The sequence below is a fragment of the Strigops habroptila genome, chromosome 7, assembly GCF_004027225.2.
Source record: "Strigops habroptila isolate Jane chromosome 7, bStrHab1.2.pri, whole genome shotgun sequence".
In the NCBI taxonomy this organism is placed as follows: Eukaryota; Metazoa; Chordata; class Aves; order Psittaciformes; family Psittacidae; genus Strigops; species Strigops habroptila.
Genome location: NC_044283.2, coordinates 23,997,991 through 24,017,735, shown reverse-complemented (window position 1 = coordinate 24,017,735; position 19,745 = coordinate 23,997,991). Strand labels below are relative to the sequence as shown.

The 19,745-nt window shown below is 40.5% G+C and overlaps 2 protein-coding genes across 6 annotated transcripts; both read left to right on the top strand.

Moving 5' to 3' along the window:
* The first annotated feature begins 3,072 nt into the window (after nucleotides 1-3,072).
* On the top strand, nucleotides 3,073-7,991 carry LOC115611042 (toll-like receptor 1). The gene is given in 4 exon segments (XM_030493378.1): nucleotides 3,073-3,102; nucleotides 3,104-3,449; nucleotides 3,452-3,819; nucleotides 6,717-7,991. Coding segments are annotated over 4 exon segments (1,959 nt in total). The 3' UTR covers nucleotides 7,932-7,991.
* Nucleotides 7,992-8,601: 610 nt separating this feature from the next.
* On the top strand, nucleotides 8,602-19,187 carry LOC115610383 (toll-like receptor 6). Of its 5 annotated transcripts, none has more exons than XM_030491835.1 (2): nucleotides 8,602-8,906; nucleotides 16,080-19,187. In XM_030491835.1, the coding sequence occupies exon 2, from the start codon at nucleotides 16,162-16,164 to the stop codon at nucleotides 18,604-18,606; it is 2,445 nt and encodes an 814-aa protein (XP_030347695.1). In that variant the 5' UTR covers nucleotides 8,602-8,906; nucleotides 16,080-16,161; the 3' UTR covers nucleotides 18,607-19,187. The 5 variants fall into 5 exon arrangements, with proteins under 5 accessions (XP_030347695.1, XP_030347693.1, XP_030347692.1 ...); XM_030491833.1 differs by lacking the exon at nucleotides 8,602-8,906 and adding an exon at nucleotides 12,607-13,596; XM_030491832.1 differs by lacking the exon at nucleotides 8,602-8,906 and adding an exon at nucleotides 13,623-14,304.
* Nucleotides 19,188-19,745: the final 558 nt, after the last annotated feature.

The window sequence follows — 19,745 nt, the reverse complement described above, 5'->3', positions numbered from 1 at the left end:
ACTTGACAACTAACTTGGTATAGCTAAATGGGAAAAAATAATCAGAATAATGCATATAAACTTAGATCATTATTAAGTTCAGAGAGGAAGATGTATCAATTTCAGTGCAAACTTGCTCAAAAGAAGTACTTATTTTCATATTAATTTGATGAAGATATAAAGTTGGTAAAAAGATTATTATTTTTTTAATCCTGCTTAACCTATTGCAAAGCACGAAAACACATTGTTCAATGATAATTAAATAATGGGGAAGTTACAGTAATGTTGTACGTGGAAAATACATCTGGAGGAATGCAAATGCTATTTCATAAACTGCCAGTAGATGGCACAAGTATTTATATAAAAAATTTGGGCGTTCCTAGGTATTGTCACACAGTAGGGTAGAGTTACAGGAAGTTTTGGTTTTGTGTTTTCCTGAGTGCATTTTCAGCTTTTTTGGAAAGCGGGGATTTCTGGTGAGAAACTCTTCATTTTACTGATTATAGTCAGTTGCTAGTTAGACTAAGACTATTTTATATTCTGCATCTTATTTGAAAATGAGCCATGTTTTCCATAGAGTGTTATTAGCAAATGTATGATGTACTTTTAAGTATGTGGGTAAGAAGTGAGAGTAAGGTTGCTTATGTTCAGTAAAGTTATCCAAAGAAGCTGGCTAAATAGCAGGCTCTTTGTATTAGCACTACATCCATAGTTAAGGGGGTCACGGTGATTTAATGGAAATAGGTTTTTTTACAGTTCAGGAATGGGTCTAACTTGATGATATGTTTCATTCATGTGGAAGACATATTTTTAACATTTGGGTTTTGTGTTATACCAGTAATTTGTGAATGCCTTAATAATGGACCCTCAATATATTCTGTACAGTTCTTAAGTGGAAGTTTAGTCAGTTTAATCTGAGTTTATATTGGAAAAGCTCTTAAAACCTCAATTTTGATATCTTTTCTTGCTCTTAATACATCATGAGACTTTTGCTATGTTCTTGGTTTGCATATATCTTGATAACGTTCTTTTTTCTTTTTGTCAAGTTTGAAGACTTGAGGATACTTCTGAATTAAAAGGGATATGACTAGAAAGGATGATTTCCTCAGTGTTAGACTCCTAATCAGGGGTCATGTGTTCTAACAGTTGTTAATTTTGTTATTTCGTAATAAAGGTTGAAGGTACTCGTAAATAATTTGGCTGAATACCAGGATATAGGAATGAGAAAAAAAATTAAGCACATGTGGAAGAATCATATCGTTATTTCACCTAGTCCCTGGATATTGCTGAAATTTTCTTCTAAGAAGAAACAATGACTGGAAGATAGATTTTTTGTTTTCCTTTTCAGATTTCTTTTGAAGATAACATATTTTGTTTGATCATACACATTAGTAGTAAGAAGAACAGGATAGAGGATGCTGATTATCTTTTGTTCTCTGCACATGCCCAAATGCCTTTTGAGGGCTATGATGGTAAAACAGTGGATAATCTTTTCAAACGAAAATCTGGAAAAAGGGTGGAAAGGTTTTGCCATATTGCCCCACTGTTTCTAAATGGTTTCCAAGCCTAGTTTCATGCATTCGTTACAAAAGAAGAACTTAGTGGACTGGTTTTTGTTGTACTGTTGAGATGTTGTAATATAGGTTGTGTTAGATCAGGGAGAATATAATTCTAAGAAAGCTTGTGGAATGGTTAATGGTACAGAGGATGTAGTCCTCAAGGTTGTAGCTTTAGCCCAACAAGTGACAGCTATTGCTGTCTCATTGTAGAGCCAATAGAAATCATTGTAGGGTCAATAGAAAGAAATATCAACTCACAATTTACCCATCTCAGTATCAAGGGAAAGTTGAAAGCCAGTGCAGTCATGAATAAGCACTATGGAAAGCTTCAGGCAACAACTACCATTTACGAGTAATGGGAGGAAGAGGAAACAATGTTCTGAGAAAACAAAAAGATGTCTGAAATCTGAAAGACAACTTTAAATCAAGATTTATTCATATAAGTTCTTACCAATTCCTCTTTCAGAAGGGCGGTCTAATGGATTTATGGCAATATCTAAAAGGAGATTTAAGGCAGTATTCACAACGGCTGGCTTAAACAAAGGGAGGCTGGCTGCCCCAAAATCCTGCATTCAGAAAGGCAAAGTGCCCTCCCTTAGGGAAAATCAAAGCAAAGCCAGTTCTCTAAATTGTATTTAAATACTTCTCTCTTTCACAACAGAGACATTTGAGGTCAGTGTCCTTAGATCAGGGCGAGATTTTCTGCGCAGCAATTCTACAACTGGTAGTTTTTTTGTCTAGCATGCAAATATTTTCAGTGTGTATTCGGTGTCCTCTGTGTACACCTAACAAATCAGACACGGGGACAACCCACTTTCAGATTCTAAATTCAGGAGATGCTCAAGCCCAAACAAGAAGTGATCTCCTGTGTAATTTCCCAAAGCATAAATATAGAACCTCCTAACCCTGCCCCAGTCTCCGCAGTTAAAATAAATACTCATGACCAATCTCAGCTACTTAAAGACATTCAGATTTTGATTCATTCTCTTGAACTTCCATCTTATGTTTCAGTCCAGGTTTTGTAGTCACAAGTCCATTTAACAAAATGTCTCTGAGTCTAGTTCATATCCTTCAAGAGAGAATCTGAGGATGACCACATGGACCTCAAATATTGTACTTTCTGATCAAAGTGTATTACACAGTTGTGGGAAGCCTTCATAATACATTGAATCACAGCAGTAATTGCTAAGTAAGCATCAAACGTTAGTCAGCTATGAAATCAAACATGTTTTGTAAGAGACAGACTCATTATATATTAAATAAAGCATATTTACCAAATAGAAATGTCGGTGGTGTTCTCTTAGTAAAGAGTGCTTCTCCCAAATGATAATAGGTGCCTTCATTGCTTTTTGAGTTGAAGGGAGAGTTGAGATGAGAAATTGAAACCTTAAAAAATCATTCTCTCTGATGGCCCCTGCATAGCCACTTCACGATACAATCTGGTTTTTGTTTGTTTGTTTGTCTTGCTACAAAGATGTCCAAAGATGGACAGATAAGAAAATTATTGAGCATCTCCAAGGAACCAGAAACTAATATGACAGAAAAGATGAGATCTCTCAGAAACTTTTTTTCTTTACAAGTGTTTGTTTGCATTAACTTTTTGGAACCATGTCAGCCTGTCTGTGGAAAATGAACTCTTTACATCTGTTTCTCATAGTTTTCCAGAAGATGGTTCTGACAAAAAATTCAATAGCCTGCCACTCCTGTATAGAAATAGTCATCAGTCCAAGGCTATTTTTGACTGGGTTGTGATACAAAATACTACAGAAAGTTTGTCATTGTCAGAAATCACAAATAACAATGTAAAAAAATTAGTAGCTTTATTATCTAATTTCAGACAAGGCTCCAGGTTACAGAATCTGACACTGACAAATGTGTCAGTGGACTGGGATGCTCTCATTCGAATTCTTCAGACGTATGGCACTCATCCATTGAATACTTAAGTATTAACAGTGTAACACAGTTGTCGGACATCAAAAGCTATGACTTCGACTATTCAGGTACCTCCATGAAGGCACTGATAATGAAGAAAGTTGTAATCACAGATCTGTACTTCTCACAGGATGACCTGTACAAAATATTTGCAGACATGAATATTGCAGGCTTGACAATAACTGACTCAAAGATGGTACATATGCTGTGTCCTTCATCTGACAGTCCCTTAAGATACTTAAATTTTTTAAAGAATGATTTAACAGATCTTCTTTATGAAAAATGTGACAAATTAATTCAACTGGAGACATTAATCTTGCAGAAGAATAAATTTGAGAGCCTTCCCAAGGTTAGCTTCATGACTAACACGCATTATAACCTAGACCTGAAAAAATAGGCTTCTGGTTTTAATTTAACAAAAGATTACACAGGGGCAGAATTTTAAAACTTTGAGGTTTTTACAGCACAGGAAAAAAAAAAGGATGTTTGTCTTCTGAAGCAGTTTGTGAGCTGGTCATACTTCAGGTTGTGTTTGTGCTGTGTTTAATGCTTGACAACAAGAGAGTAATGCCTGGGTCATGGTTTTTCATGACAGGACAGATGCCTCTCCAAATGTGTGTAGGCTATTGATAGACATGAGCATTGATTATTAATTTTGGACCATTTTCCATATCCACAAAATCTTTCCCTCCCTGAGTTTTTTGATCCTTAGAACCAGACTCATTGTCCCTCACTGTTTCTAGAGAGGTTCTTTGTCAAGTTGCAACTGTGTGGTAATGTGGAAAATGTGGGAAGTTTCCTCAGACACCTAGGAAATCCTGGAGTCTTTGAAAGTGTCAGTTGTTTTCTTTCAGATTTTGGGTACCACTGCTTCATACGGAGTGTCGGGTTATGCTGTGATTTTCCTGTTCGTATGCTTTTGGCCAAACTGGCATTACAATATTCATGAGTGTGGTGGGTTGACCCTGGCTGGATGCCAGGTGCCCAGCAAAGCCCCTCTGTCACTCCCTTCTTCAGCTGGACATGGGAGAGAAAATATAATGAAATATCTCATGGGTGGAGATAAGGACAGGGAGAGATCCCTCACCAGTTACTGTCATGAGCAAAACAGACTCGACTTCAGGAAAAATTAGTTTAATTTATTACCAATCAAATCAGAGCAGGATAATGAGAAATTAAAGCAAATATTAAAATAACATCTTTATCCCCACCCTTCCCTTCTTCCCGGGCTTAGGTTTTCTCTACCTCCTCCCCTCCAGCGGCGCAGGGGGACGGGGAATTGTGGTCAGTTCATCTCACGTTGTTTCTGCTGCTCCTTCCTGCTCAGGGGAGGACTCCTCACACTCTTTCCCGTCGCCAGCGTGGGGTCCTTCCCATGGCAGACAGTCCTCCACGAACTCCTCTAACATGGGTCTTTCCCACAGACTGCAATTCTTCACAAACTGCTCCAGCGTGGGTCCCTTCCATGGGGTGCAGTCGTTCAGGAACAGACTGCTCCAGTGTGAAGAGGAATATTCTTAGGCTCTTCTGAGTGAAGAGGTTGCTTTTGGACCGGTTCCTTGAGGGTCCATGGGGCTTTTGGAGTTCTGTCCCCAAATATGTGGGTACATGGGGTGTACAGAAAGAGCAGATGGGAGGCTTGTTGTGTTCTCCTTTACTCCCAAATGCATCCATGTCTGTTTGTACCGGTTTTATATTTTCCAGGAGTGGTGAGAAATTTGTATTGCTTAACATCTCTGTGTTTTTTTTAACATACCACTGATTGTATACCTCCCGTTATAAAGGAGGTAATTCCTACTGAGAAAGTCAATATTCGGCATTAAAGAACGGAGGTGAGGAGGATTGATGAGAACTTAATAGGAGTATGTAAAAATGAAAATCTTATTGCTTGCCTAAATTTTAACTTAGCAATATAAAGCAAATTCAACAGTTCAGCAATTTCAGCAACTTTGGTGTGTTTTCTTTTCCTACAGCTGGACTCACCACTGAGACATATTGAACAGAAAACAAGGATATGCTTCTGCGTAAAAAACCAAGATAAACCTGGAAAGCATAATGGGACCACTTACAAATATCTATGTCTTTGCATTCACGCTATGGAATAATATCCATCTGAGTGTGGAAAATGAATTTATTGCAAATTATTCAAGCAGTTTGCTAACTAATGTCCCAGAAAACATTCCAGTCCATACTCATGTATTAGATTTATCACATAACAGGATCTCTGGACTTAATATCTCAGAATTTATTTCTCTTTCTGATCTTCAGGTATTAAATCTTTCTTATAATCTAATTACAGAGCTTAACTTTAGTGTCTTCGTTTTTAATGAAGATTTAGAATACTTAGATTTATCTCATAATAACATTTTGAAAATTTACTGTCAAACTCTTGTGTATCTTAAACATTTAGATCTATCTTTCAATAAGTTCACTGCCCTGCCCATCTGTCAGGAATTCGGGAACATAGTTTGTTTGGAGTACCTAGGATTAAGTGCCACGATGATACAAAGGTCAGACTTCAGGTATATAACGCATTTGCAGCTGCACACTGTCTTTCTGACTTTAGAAGACTTTTCCCTGTATGAGCCTCAGAGTCTGACAGCCTTGAATACAAGGAGCCTCCACATTGTTTTTGCAGCAAACCGAAACTTCAGTTTTCCCCTATTGTATGATGGAATGAGCGCTTCAGAAAATTTAAAAATAGTTAATTTAAGATATACCCTGAGCTATAAAGATTTCCCCTCTCCTTCTTTAGCGCTTCTGAAGAAAATCAAGACAACAGCTCTCATGCTTGACACTGTGGATTTACAGTGTTCTATAATTTTGCAGATTTTCCTGCTTATTTGGTATTCACCTGTGGAGCATTTGACTGTGAGAAATTTGACTTTTCGGGGACCACTGGGGGAGCTGAATGAATATGACTTTCTACCCTTATTGAGCTCTGCGGAACAATTATTCTCTTTGGGTGGCTCCATGAAAACACTAACTTTGGAGCATGTTCGTAATAAGCTTTATTATTTCAACCAGGAGACACTATACAGACAGTTTTCAGAGATGAATATTGCCAGTTTGACAATATATGATGCATATATGCCACACATGCTTTGCCCCAATAGAACAAGCTCATTTCAGTATTTAAATTTTTCTCGCAATGCCCTGACGGATGAACTGTTCCAGAATTGTGGCACTCTGACAGATTTGAAATTACTTATTTTGCAGAGGAATAAATTTGAGAGCCTTCCCAAGGTTAGCTTCATGACCAGCCGTATGAAATCACTGAAATACCTGGACATGAGCAGCAACTTGCTGCGTCACGAGGGAGCTCACGTGCAATGCCAATGGGCTGAGTCTCTGACAGAGTTGGACCTGTCCTCAAATCAGTTGACGGATGCGGTGTTTGAGTGCTTGCCAGTCAACATCGAAAAACTCAACCTCCAAATCAATCAGATCAACAGTGTCCCCAAGGGGATGGCCGAGCTGAAAGCCTTGAAAGAGCTGAACTTGGCATCGAACCATCTGGCTGACCTGCCGGGGTGCGGTGGCTTTACATCCCTGGAGTTCCTGAACGTAGAGGTGAATTTGATCCTCACCCCGTCTGCTGACTTCTTCCAGAGCTGCCCAAGGGTGAGGGAGCTCCAAGCGGGGCAGAACCCATTCAAGTGCTCGTGTGAACTGCGAGACTTTATCCGTGGGGAGAGGCAGTCCGGGGGAAGGCTGTTTGGCTGGCCGGCGGCGTACGTGTGCGAGTACCCAGAGGACTTGCGAGGGACGCAGCTGAAGGACTTCCACCTGAGTGAGCTGGCTTGCAACACAGTGCTCCTGCTTGTGACAGCTCTGCTGCTGACGCTGGTGCTGGTGGCTGTCGTGGCCTTTCTGTGCATCTACCTGGATGTGCCGTGGTACGTGCGGATGACGTGGCAGTGGACACAGACGAAGCGCAGAGCTTGGCACAACCACCCCGAAGAGCAGGAGACCGTTCTGCAGTTTCACGCCTTCATTTCGTACAGCGAGCGCGACGCGCTGTGGGTGAAGGACGAGCTGATCCCAAACCTGGAGAAGGGTGAGGGCTGTGTACAACTGTGCCAGCACGAGAGAAACTTTATCCCTGGCAAGAGCATTGTGGAGAACATCATTAACTGCATTGAGAAGAGCTACAAGTCGATCTTTGTGCTGTCTCCCAACTTCGTGCAGAGTGAGTGGTGTCACTATGAGCTGTACTTTGCCCATCACAAATTGTTCAGCGAGAATTCCAACAGCTTAATCCTCATTTTACTGGAGCCGATCCCTCCGTGCATAATCCCTGCCAGGTATCACAAGCTGAAGGCTCTCATGGCAAAGCGAACCTACCTGGAGTGGCCAAAGGAGAGGAGCAAGCGTGCCCTTTTCTGGGCTAACCTGAGGGCAGCTATTAACATTAACCTGCCAATGGCTGATGGAAAGAAGTGTGAGGAAGCAGATTAAAAATCTTTCTAATGCAGTTTTTTCTGAATTTTTTTGGCAATAAATACGTTATTATTCCCATTGGTTGTCAATGTATTTAGCTTTTTGTTCCAGAACCTTGTTTCTACGTAGTTGTCTATGCTATTTTTTGAGTGAGTTGAATTTTTGACTCGTAACTGTAGGGAAAATCAACTCACCTTAGTGGAATTCTCTTGAGATTGATACAGAAATAGCAAATCACAAATGAGTTTGGATGTGGATTTTGAAATACAGCTTGAAATACTGTAGTGAATTTTTCTCAGCTTAATAAAATCTGGAGCAGTTGGTGTGGTTATGTTGAAGAGTGCTTGAGTTGCTGGAGAGTTTGCAGAGCTGCATTCATGAGAAAGCTGAGACAGTTTGGTCACAGGACCTCTTCTGCTAAAATTAGTTTGCAAGAAAGAAAATTATGCATCCTGAGAAGATATCCAAAAGTCCAGAGGTTGAGATGGTGCCTGAGTAGAGTTTTCTTAGATTCAGTGAAGCTGAAAAGCATAGGACTGAGATACAGGACTCTGTGAACATCCAGCACAGGTGGACAAACATGGCCATGCTACCAAAGAGGACTGAGTGAGAAGAAAAGGTTTGGGATTTTCTTTTTCTCTCTTTTTTTTTTCTTTTTTTTTTTTTTTTTGAAAAAAAGAGTGTAAAATAGAAATAAAAAGGAAAGATGAGCTACTTCAGTTTTTGCAGCTCATAGTTTGGCACTGCTGTGAGGGAGAAACAGTGAATTGACAAGAGGATTGTCAATTCCCATCCTCCGATAGAGTCCTGGTACCATTTTGATCCTGAGAGATACCCTGACCAAAGGGACTGAGAGGGTATCTGCAGCGACAGAACTGCCTTCATCACCATTGGCTATACGTCGAGAAACTTTTGCAGCACAGCTACGAGTTGTGATCAGAAAGGCAATAACCAGTCAGAAGCTGAATAAGTTTTCGGGTCCTGGGACAGCAGGTAAGACCCTCTGTTCACAGAGTCAGAAAGACAAGCTACATTTACAACGTTTGTTGTCCTTAATAGAAATACAGCAGGCCCCTCTACCTGTACTTGTGCTGTTTTAGTTTCAAAAAAACTTGACTGGGCTCTGACAAACATACATTCGCAACTGCCACAGATGATCACAACAAATTTGCTTTTTGCCTCCAGAAAGGGAGGTATTTGCCATCTGGAATGCCAAGCTGAGATGACCAGCAAGTAGGAAGTTTTGCTTTCAAAAATGTGTTTCAACATGAAGACAAGAGAAGAAAGGATGTTAAGATGAAATCCGCATTTAGTATAGAATGTTTGCATTTTATCTCATTCTTCTCTTCTATTATTATTAACAAAAGATTTTAATCTGAAATTTTTGTTGGTTTTTTTGCCTAGGTCTAAGCAAGCTGAGATTTCTTGACTTGAAATCTTGAACTGTGACTCTTTACGATTTGTAGGAGAAAGGTCAAATTTAACACCTTTAGTTCTCTCATCCCACTTAGCCTCAAAATTTATATAACACACTATTACCACATTGCAGGCATTTCATTCAGTACTGTGGAAACAAGTATTTTCTGTGCTTCTTCCTTCCTCTCCAACTAATGCTTCAATGTATGACTTATTTAACCCTTACAAAACTGAAGATGAACAGAGCTAGTTTGGTTTGCCTGTCCCTTTTACACAACCAGGGACAGCTGGATTGTTACACGGTGGCTTGCTTGAAAATGTTCTTTAGAAGCCTCAGAGTTGAAACTTCTGTAATACAGTTAACATCCCCTCTTGTATGTGAAGCTTTAAGAACTCATATGGCTGCTTCTGCTGGCTGGAGGTCAGAGAAACCCTCTGAAAGTCAGAAGGTGCACCAGGGATCTTTCCTGTTACTCAGGTGGGAGCACATGGCTGTTGCCAGAAATTAATTATTTCTTTCAGGAGTGGAAGGTTTTAGCAGGGTTTTACTTTTTGGAAAGAACTTGGGAACTCTGTGACTTCTGGCAATGTAGCTGATGCAATCATAAGCAGAAGTACATAATTACAGGTTTCTGGTGTATGTCCAAAATCCTTCAGTGAATAATGTTGGAAAGGGAGGTTTGTAATGAGCGTGGGGAGCAATTAAAACTTGTACTTTGGAACAAGAAGCCCACATACTATTGGATTTTTGTCCATAATATGTGCCAAATAATTGACAAAACAGCTACACATGCAATGAAGTACTGCATCTAGTTTCTCTGATTCCACAGGAAAGAACAACTTTCTCAAGTTATACTTATCAGAGTATTCCAAAGAATTATTTTAGCCTCTCCATATCTGAACACTTTCTATAAAACCAGTTTCAGTCCACAAAGAAATTTTCCGCATACATGAGGCCATGTATAGTCTCACAGCCCATGTCAGCCACTTTATCTGCACATTTTGAAAAGTAGCTGCCCTTTTCTGTGCACTCTGGTGATGTGAATCTGCAACTGGTTCTGCACTGAAATCTGTAACTGCTAATGCACTCCAGCTATCAGGAAGAGGGAGTGTGCAAATATGTTCAGGTGTCAGATACCATATCAGAGCAGGTTCTTGGCATTTGGCTAGTCATCTCGGTGACTAGCAGGAATGCTATTTTTACATGCATGGTAAATCTAAGACTGATAACATAGGGGTTAAAGACCCTCCAAAACCTAGAAAATGTGCAGAATGGAAGTGTCAGTATTTTTATGTATATTTAAGTAGTGTGTAGTAAAAAAGAAACACACTGTAGGTTGCCGTGCTCAGAGCTTGGCTCTTTTTTAGCTTTAGAAATGTTACAAAGCATCAGCACTGAAGTTATTTACAGAGGGTTGGAGCAGGGAAAGGTGCATGAGGGGAAAGAAAGGCACTGTGGGAGGCGAAGGCATTCTGCTGAGGGAAAGATTCAAAACCTCTGTGAAACCTGCATTTTCACTCAGGCCTTCAGTTTGTCTGATTTTTTCTTTCAGCAACATTTACCGAGTTTGACTATGATGCTCATTTGTAGTCAGTTTGGTCAAGAGGAAGCAGTATTGATAAGCCAATAAGCGAGAAAGTTCTGTATTCTGCATGGTCGCTCCATGGTACCAGTCTGATTTCCACAGCTTTGATCCTCGTGTCTACTTACACCCAAGCAAAATAGGCATGGGCATAAGTGCGGTACAGTCTCTGCTCACTTTGACTTGTGGTGGCATTTAGCCTTTGACACACAGGGTGAAGTTGTGATAGTGAGAGTTGCAGTTGAAGATAAGGTCCTTGATATGACCAAAGACTGGTTTTGCAACATTTAATAATTGTATTAACTTTTCATGAGTGCTTGAGTCCTGCTCTGGCTATGTTTTAACTCGGTGTTTTGCACATGTAAGTTCTCTTCTGCAGTTCCAGTTGGAGAGATTCTTCACACCTTTGCACACGGTCGTGGTCCTGAATAGCTTCTGATACCCAGCCAAAGGTAGCTGCGGTTCCTCTCTGGGTAGGTAATTGCAACATACAGGCAGAAGTGCGAAATGTACTCTGAGGAAAGGCTGTTTGTGAAGATAGGTGCTCAAACCCCCCAGCAGTATAAACTTCAGAAATGGAACAAGGTCTCTGCGCAAGCCAACTATGGGAAAGATGATACTTAGCTGGTACATTTCAGGATGCGCAAACAGAAATACACCGGTTTTTAGGTTTTGTCCATCATGCAAAATGACTTAATCAGTAAACTACAAGCAGCCCCAAACTATGCTTTGCTGAGTTGGTTAGTAAAACTAACATTATGCAATGTTCCTAATGATTTAACGGAGGTATTCAGGAGTATGAGTTTTATTTTAACCAGTTTTATTTTAACCAGTTTAACAGTTTTGTATTATGTCAAACTGTTTATTTGAATGTGTTTTAAAGTCTCATAAAGAAGAGTGGTAAAGAAATTAAACATACTATGATTAAAGGTGTAGATACTTTTGCATTTTACAGCTGTGTGCACACTGGAGTCAGTTCTGATGAAAGCTGATTTGTATTTGATTTTGTCCATGTGGCAAAGTTTTTTCATGGATTATATTGGAAGTAAAACTACCTCTGGGTTTGCATAATTGTGATATTAATGTTCTGTCAGCAAGTTCCTTAGCCTATTAATTTTAATGGATTAATGCCCAGCAGTGGGAACTTTTTTAGCTTGAAGACAAGATGGTATAGGCTGACAAGCAGACTTTTGCTGCTTATTGAGAAACATTCATGATCACTGGTCTTGTCTTGGGTCACAGATGTCTCAGAGTTTTCTGTAATGTTTTGCTCTAATTCACTGCACTGAGGAAAGCTGAATGGTTTCAGTTCTGCTTCAGTTCAGACTAACTTAGTCATCAATCTCAAAATGAAAAATGGAAATCTTCTTTCAGCAAAGCAAAGGGTTAAATTCTTCTTTACAAAATTGAAAACATAATCAAAAAATAAAAATTTCAGAAGAATCTAATCTAAGCTTGAAATATAGCTGACACTGCTATCTAGAATAAATTTTCATACTTCTCAGCTTCTTTAGCTGAATCCCTTCTTGCCTTCAATTCTCCTCCAAGGCACTGTTTTACAGGGTGGAGTAAGCTCTAGACTGAGTCCAGATGGGCCCAGGTGCTCCCCCACTTTCCCCCGGTTTGCTCATACCTGAAGAATTCATTACATACTTCATGAATTTAATCTTAAAATTCATTAAGATTTATTTAATCTTTATGCATTTATTAATCTCTGCTTCTTTCTTCCTTGCTAATTAATCCTGCTGAAGCATGCTGTATTAGTTCGGAGGCTTATGGGAGTGAGGTGTTGGTTTTGGTTAATTACATCTGCCTTTGCAATGCACTCGCTCTCTGCTCTGTTATCTGCTCCCTAGGCTCATGCCCCTGTTCAAAACACTAATTGAATGGCTGCTTTATTGGATTCCTCCATGCCCAGATTACCCTGTATTGCTCTATTCTTCATGGCTTCCTTGCAGCTTTCATATCATAGAGAATATTCTCTAGAGTTAATTTTCTATAATTTTTGAAGGAAGCTATAATATGGAGTATCCTGATAACCATCTGAGACATATCTAGTGTAAAGGTGACAGACCTGTAAAGGTTTTGAACTGTGCTGGTTTGCCCCTGTTACTAGCTTTTGTGATCTAAGCGTTTGCCATCCTTTAGTGTGCTACATTAGTTAGTGTGCTTGCTGAAGAAAATAACTCAGCAGGGTAGAGCAGTGAGTTCTGCTTCCTCTTTTCTGTGTGCAAAAGAGGAGATACAGTTGATGAATTTCTAGAATATCTGCATAACTATCAGAAGCAGAAATGAAATTAGAAATGCAGAATTATTCAAAGAGTCTTGCTCTGGTGAAGGTTTTGTACTGCAGATGGGTTTATTTCATCCTACACTTACAGTTATGTGAATATTACAGAAGTAAACGTGTTTCGAGTCAGGACTGTTAAAAGTTTCCTTTCATTATGCTCTTAATACCTGCATGGTAGGGAAATTTCATTAATTCTTAGAATTGTATAATCTATCTGAGAAAACCCTGTTCTTTCTACTTCCTGAGGTAGGAATTATTAAGGAATTAGCATTTCATGTGAGATTCCCCAGCTTGAAGATTATGTATGTTTGAAACTCTGTTTTGAGGAAGTTAACCAAATATTCAGAGGACTTCTGCTGGTTCTTCGCTTGGAGATTAATATCATGCACAAAAGGTGGGTTATATTTGCTCCATTGTTTACATTTTTTTTATTTTTGTTATACGTGTTTTGGACTCCATCAAATCTCAGGTGCTGGTGTTTTTAAGTGTTGGAGGATATTCTTGCATTTTGAAATTTCAGTGAAAATGCTCGTCTGTATTTCAGCAAAGAAGAAAGGGGAATAAATTTTTGGCATGACCGTTTTCATTCTCAGCCAACTCTAATTTGATACCATTATAAAATAGTGTTGGCAGGGTAACCGTTGATCCTTACTATTGCTTTGCCAGACATATCTTCTTTATTTTTTGACAGTGGCACTCTTCAGTGCTATGTAATGTGGATGATCCCTTGTTGCAGTGTATAGCATATCGTGCGCGGTAAATTGAAACTCATCTGGCAGTGGAGCACAGAGAGAATATCTTTCTGTTTTTTATTCCCTTCACGGCATTTCTTGCTTTGTTCCTGATGTCCCTTTTGCCCAAGGGGAAGTTCCTCCACATAGTTCCAGCTTAAAGTTTATTTGATTCACGTGGTTCTTTACCAGCCTGGAGTCTGAAGAACAGGGTCAGCTGCTCTTTGAAGGGAGCTGGGTCAGATTTCCTTGTCCTTGTGCATGATACCGTACTTTGCCAACCGCCCCAGCTTCATTGTTATTCTGTGTTCAGATATTCCAGCATCACTTTTTGAAGACAGAATTTGACCTCTCAATTGGATTCTATTGAGGTAGAAATTTATACTTTACTGGTTTATTCTTTTATTGCTTTTGGTGATGTTAATTGCACATATTCTTGCTTTTCTTAATTGAAAGTTGGTTAAGCTTGATAGGAGACTTGGAAGGGAAGGAGACTTGGAGTACAGTTTTGTTATCAGTTTTGATGTTAGGGACTAACATGCATTATAACCTAGACCTGAAAAAATAGGCTTCTGGTTTTAATTTAACAAAAGATTACACAGGGGCAGAATTTTAAAACTTTGAGGTTTTTACAGCACGGGAAAAAAAAAGGGGGATGTTTGTCTTCTGAAACAGTTTGTGAGCTGGTCATACTTCAGGTTGTGTTTGTGCTGTGTTTAATGCTTGACAACAAGAGAGTAATGCCTGGGTCATGGTTTTTCATGACAGGACAGATGCCTCTCCAAATGTGTGTAGGCTATTGATAGACATGAGCATTGATTATTAATTTTGGACCATTTTCCATATCCACAAAATCTTTCCCTCCCTGAGTTTTTTGATCCTTAGAACCAGACTCATTGTCCCTCACTGTTTCTAGAGAGGTTCTTTGTCAAGTTGCAACTGTGTGGTAATGTGGAAAATGTGGGAAGTTTCCTCAGACACCTAGGAAATCCTGGAGTCTTTGAAAGTGTCAGTTGTTTTCTTTCAGATTTTGGGTACCACTGCTTCATACGGAGTGTCGGGTTATGCTGTGATTTTCCTGTTCGTATGCTTTTGGCCAAACTGGCATTACAATATTCATGAGTGTGGTGGGTTGACCCTGGCTGGATGCCAGGTGCCCAGCAAAGCCCCTCTGTCACTCCCTTCTTCAGCTGGACATGGGAGAGAAAATATAATGAAATATCTCATGGGTGGAGATAAGGACAGGGAGAGATCCCTCACCAGTTACTGTCATGAGCAAAACAGACTCGACTTCAGGAAAAATTAGTTTAATTTATTACCAATCAAATCAGAGCAGGATAATGAGAAATTAAAGCAAATATTAAAATAACATCTTTATCCCCACCCTTCCCTTCTTCCCGGGCTTAGGTTTTCTCTACCTCCTCCCCTCCAGCGGCGCAGGGGGACGGGGAATTGTGGTCAGTTCATCTCACGTTGTTTCTGCTGCTCCTTCCTGCTCAGGGGAGGACTCCTCACACTCTTTCCCGTCGCCAGCGTGGGGTCCTTCCCATGGCAGACAGTCCTCCACGAACTCCTCTAACATGGGTCTTTCCCACAGACTGCAATTCTTCACAAACTGCTCCAGCGTGGGTCCCTTCCATGGGGTGCAGTCGTTCAGGAACAGACTGCTCCAGTGTGAAGAGGAATATTCTTAGGCTCTTCTGAGTGAAGAGGTTGCTTTTGGACCGGTTCCTTGAGGGTCCATGGGGCTTTTGGAGTTCTGTCCCCAAATATGTGGGTACATGGGGTGTACAGAAAGAGCAGATGGGAGGCTTGTTGTGTTCTCCTTTACTCCCAAATGCATCCATGTCTGTTTGTACCGGTTTTATATTTTCCAGGAGTGGTGAGAAATTTGTATTGCTTAACATCTCTGTGTTTTTTTTAACATACCACTGATTGTATACCTCCCGTTATAAAGGAGGTAATTCCTACTGAGAAAGTCAATATTCGGCATTAAAGAACGGAGGTGAGGAGGATTGATGAGAACTTAATAGGAGTATGTAAAAATGAAAATCTTATTGCTTGCCTAAATTTTAACTTAGCAATATAAAGCAAATTCAACAGTTCAGCAATTTCAGCAACTTTGGTGTGTTTTCTTTTCCTACAGCTGGACTCACCACTGAGACATATTGAACAGAAAACAAGGATATGCTTCTGCGTAAAAAACCAAGATAAACCTGGAAAGCATAATGGGACCACTTACAAATATCTATGTCTTTGCATTCACGCTATGGAATAATATCCATCTGAGTGTGGAAAATGAATTTATTGCAAATTATTCAAGCAGTTTGCTAACTAATGTCCCAGAAAACATTCCAGTCCATACTCATGTATTAGATTTATCACATAACAGGATCTCTGGACTTAATATCTCAGAATTTATTTCTCTTTCTGATCTTCAGGTATTAAATCTTTCTTATAATCTAATTACAGAGCTTAACTTTAGTGTCTTCGTTTTTAATGAAGATTTAGAATACTTAGATTTATCTCATAATAACATTTTGAAAATTTACTGTCAAACTCTTGTGTATCTTAAACATTTAGATCTATCTTTCAATAAGTTCACTGCCCTGCCCATCTGTCAGGAATTCGGGAACATAGTTTGTTTGGAGTACCTAGGATTAAGTGCCACGATGATACAAAGGTCAGACTTCAGGTATATAACGCATTTGCAGCTGCACACTGTCTTTCTGACTTTAGAAGACTTTTCCCTGTATGAGCCTCAGAGTCTGACAGCCTTGAATACAAGGAGCCTCCACATTGTTTTTGCAGCAAACCGAAACTTCAGTTTTCCCCTATTGTATGATGGAATGAGCGCTTCAGAAAATTTAAAAATAGTTAATTTAAGATATACCCTGAGCTATAAAGATTTCCCCTCTCCTTCTTTAGCGCTTCTGAAGAAAATCAAGACAACAGCTCTCATGCTTGACACTGTGGATTTACAGTGTTCTATAATTTTGCAGATTTTCCTGCTTATTTGGTATTCACCTGTGGAGCATTTGACTGTGAGAAATTTGACTTTTCGGGGACCACTGGGGGAGCTGAATGAATATGACTTTCTACCCTTATTGAGCTCTGCGGAACAATTATTCTCTTTGGGTGGCTCCATGAAAACACTAACTTTGGAGCATGTTCGTAATAAGCTTTATTATTTCAACCAGGAGACACTATACAGACAGTTTTCAGAGATGAATATTGCCAGTTTGACAATATATGATGCATATATGCCACACATGCTTTGCCCCAATAGAACAAGCTCATTTCAGTATTTAAATTTTTCTCGCAATGCCCTGACGGATGAACTGTTCCAGAATTGTGGCACTCTGACAGATTTGAAATTACTTATTTTGCAGAGGAATAAATTTGAGAGCCTTCCCAAGGTTAGCTTCATGACCAGCCGTATGAAATCACTGAAATACCTGGACATGAGCAGCAACTTGCTGCGTCACGAGGGAGCTCACGTGCAATGCCAATGGGCTGAGTCTCTGACAGAGTTGGACCTGTCCTCAAATCAGTTGACGGATGCGGTGTTTGAGTGCTTGCCAGTCAACATCGAAAAACTCAACCTCCAAATCAATCAGATCAACAGTGTCCCCAAGGGGATGGCCGAGCTGAAAGCCTTGAAAGAGCTGAACTTGGCATCGAACCATCTGGCTGACCTGCCGGGGTGCGGTGGCTTTACATCCCTGGAGTTCCTGAACGTAGAGGTGAATTTGATCCTCACCCCGTCTGCTGACTTCTTCCAGAGCTGCCCAAGGGTGAGGGAGCTCCAAGCGGGGCAGAACCCATTCAAGTGCTCGTGTGAACTGCGAGACTTTATCCGTGGGGAGAGGCAGTCCGGGGGAAGGCTGTTTGGCTGGCCGGCGGCGTACGTGTGCGAGTACCCAGAGGACTTGCGAGGGACGCAGCTGAAGGACTTCCACCTGAGTGAGCTGGCTTGCAACACAGTGCTCCTGCTTGTGACAGCTCTGCTGCTGACGCTGGTGCTGGTGGCTGTCGTGGCCTTTCTGTGCATCTACCTGGATGTGCCGTGGTACGTGCGGATGACGTGGCAGTGGACACAGACGAAGCGCAGAGCTTGGCACAACCACCCCGAAGAGCAGGAGACCGTTCTGCAGTTTCACGCCTTCATTTCGTACAGCGAGCGCGACGCGCTGTGGGTGAAGGACGAGCTGATCCCAAACCTGGAGAAGGGTGAGGGCTGTGTACAACTGTGCCAGCACGAGAGAAACTTTATCCCTGGCAAGAGCATTGTGGAGAACATCATTAACTGCATTGAGAAGAGCTACAAGTCGATCTTTGTGCTGTCTCCCAACTTCGTGCAGAGTGAGTGGTGTCACTATGAGCTGTACTTTGCCCATCACAAATTGTTCAGCGAGAATTCCAACAGCTTAATCCTCATTTTACTGGAGCCGATCCCTCCGTGCATAATCCCTGCCAGGTATCACAAGCTGAAGGCTCTCATGGCAAAGCGAACCTACCTGGAGTGGCCAAAGGAGAGGAGCAAGCGTGCCCTTTTCTGGGCTAACCTGAGGGCAGCTATTAACATTAACCTGCCAATATCCTCTGAAACAGATGAGGAGCAGAGTGATGTTACCTCTACCAGTAGTATAAGTCAGTATGCGAATAACTGACTTGACTGTCTTGCATTAACTTGTGTTAATGAATTTTTTGTAGTTTTTTACAGTATTCCTCTTTAGTAGGAAACATAATTGAGATAGATACAGAAGTTGCTATTGCTTATTCCTGGGTGAGAGTTGAAAGTCAGAGCCATTAATCCCTGTTTAATGTTATTCTTCCTTTCCTGTACTAATCATTCCCACTTACATAGATTTACCTATGAAGTCATGATTTCATAGAATTCACTACTCATTGTCTTCAAAATAATAATATCTGAACTAATGAAATGTTTATAGTAGTATAATACTGCTGCTTTCTGCCATGGTCATATCAAGCTACATTAGGTGCTCATTTTTCCTGTTTTCTAAAAGATAGAAGCTTGATGTTTGGAGATGAATCCGCTTTTACTTTCACTGAACTCTGTTGTCTTGCCCTTCCAGCCATCATGCATTTGAGAAAGAAGTAGTTCTCATTGGTAAATAACTTCTCTGCTAAAATCAAACTGATTAAACTAATGGTATTTGTTGATAGGAGACATCTAATAATTTGCTCTGCTTGGATTTAATCTAATAAACCTCTCATTGTTTCTCTGTTATTACATTTGGTGGTGTCATTTCTCTGGTGATGTGGAGTTGTGTAATTATACTTAATGGCTCAATGGAAATGCAAAGCCCTGATCACAACCGTGAGCAGCACGTGGGGTGAGCAAGCAGGTAAGATGATGTGATCCTTACCACTGGCCAAGGCATCTGACCAAGCACCTCCTGGGTGTGTGTGGCGGTAGCTAGATGAAGCAGTGGACAGGAAGCTATGGGAGAGTTTCCTGGTGTCCAGAGGTGCTGTGACGCTGCTGTGCACGCACCGACCAGCTCAGATTAACTGGGTATCGCAGTAGGATGCCAAGTGCCTGTATGTTAATGTAGAGCTTTGAAAAGAAGGGATAAAAATGTCTATTAAGTCCTAATTTTGGGTGAAGGGAAGCTGGCTACTGACCTCTGTGATAACACATAACTGAGATCTCCCCCTTCCCAAAGCCAGCCCTCAGTACTTCAGTGGGAGTTGGTGGATGTGGTGTGCTTGAAAAGCAGGTTATTTATGATGAGGGGAGATGTTCAAAGACACAAATGAGCTTAGTGCTCTGTAGGAGTTCAAT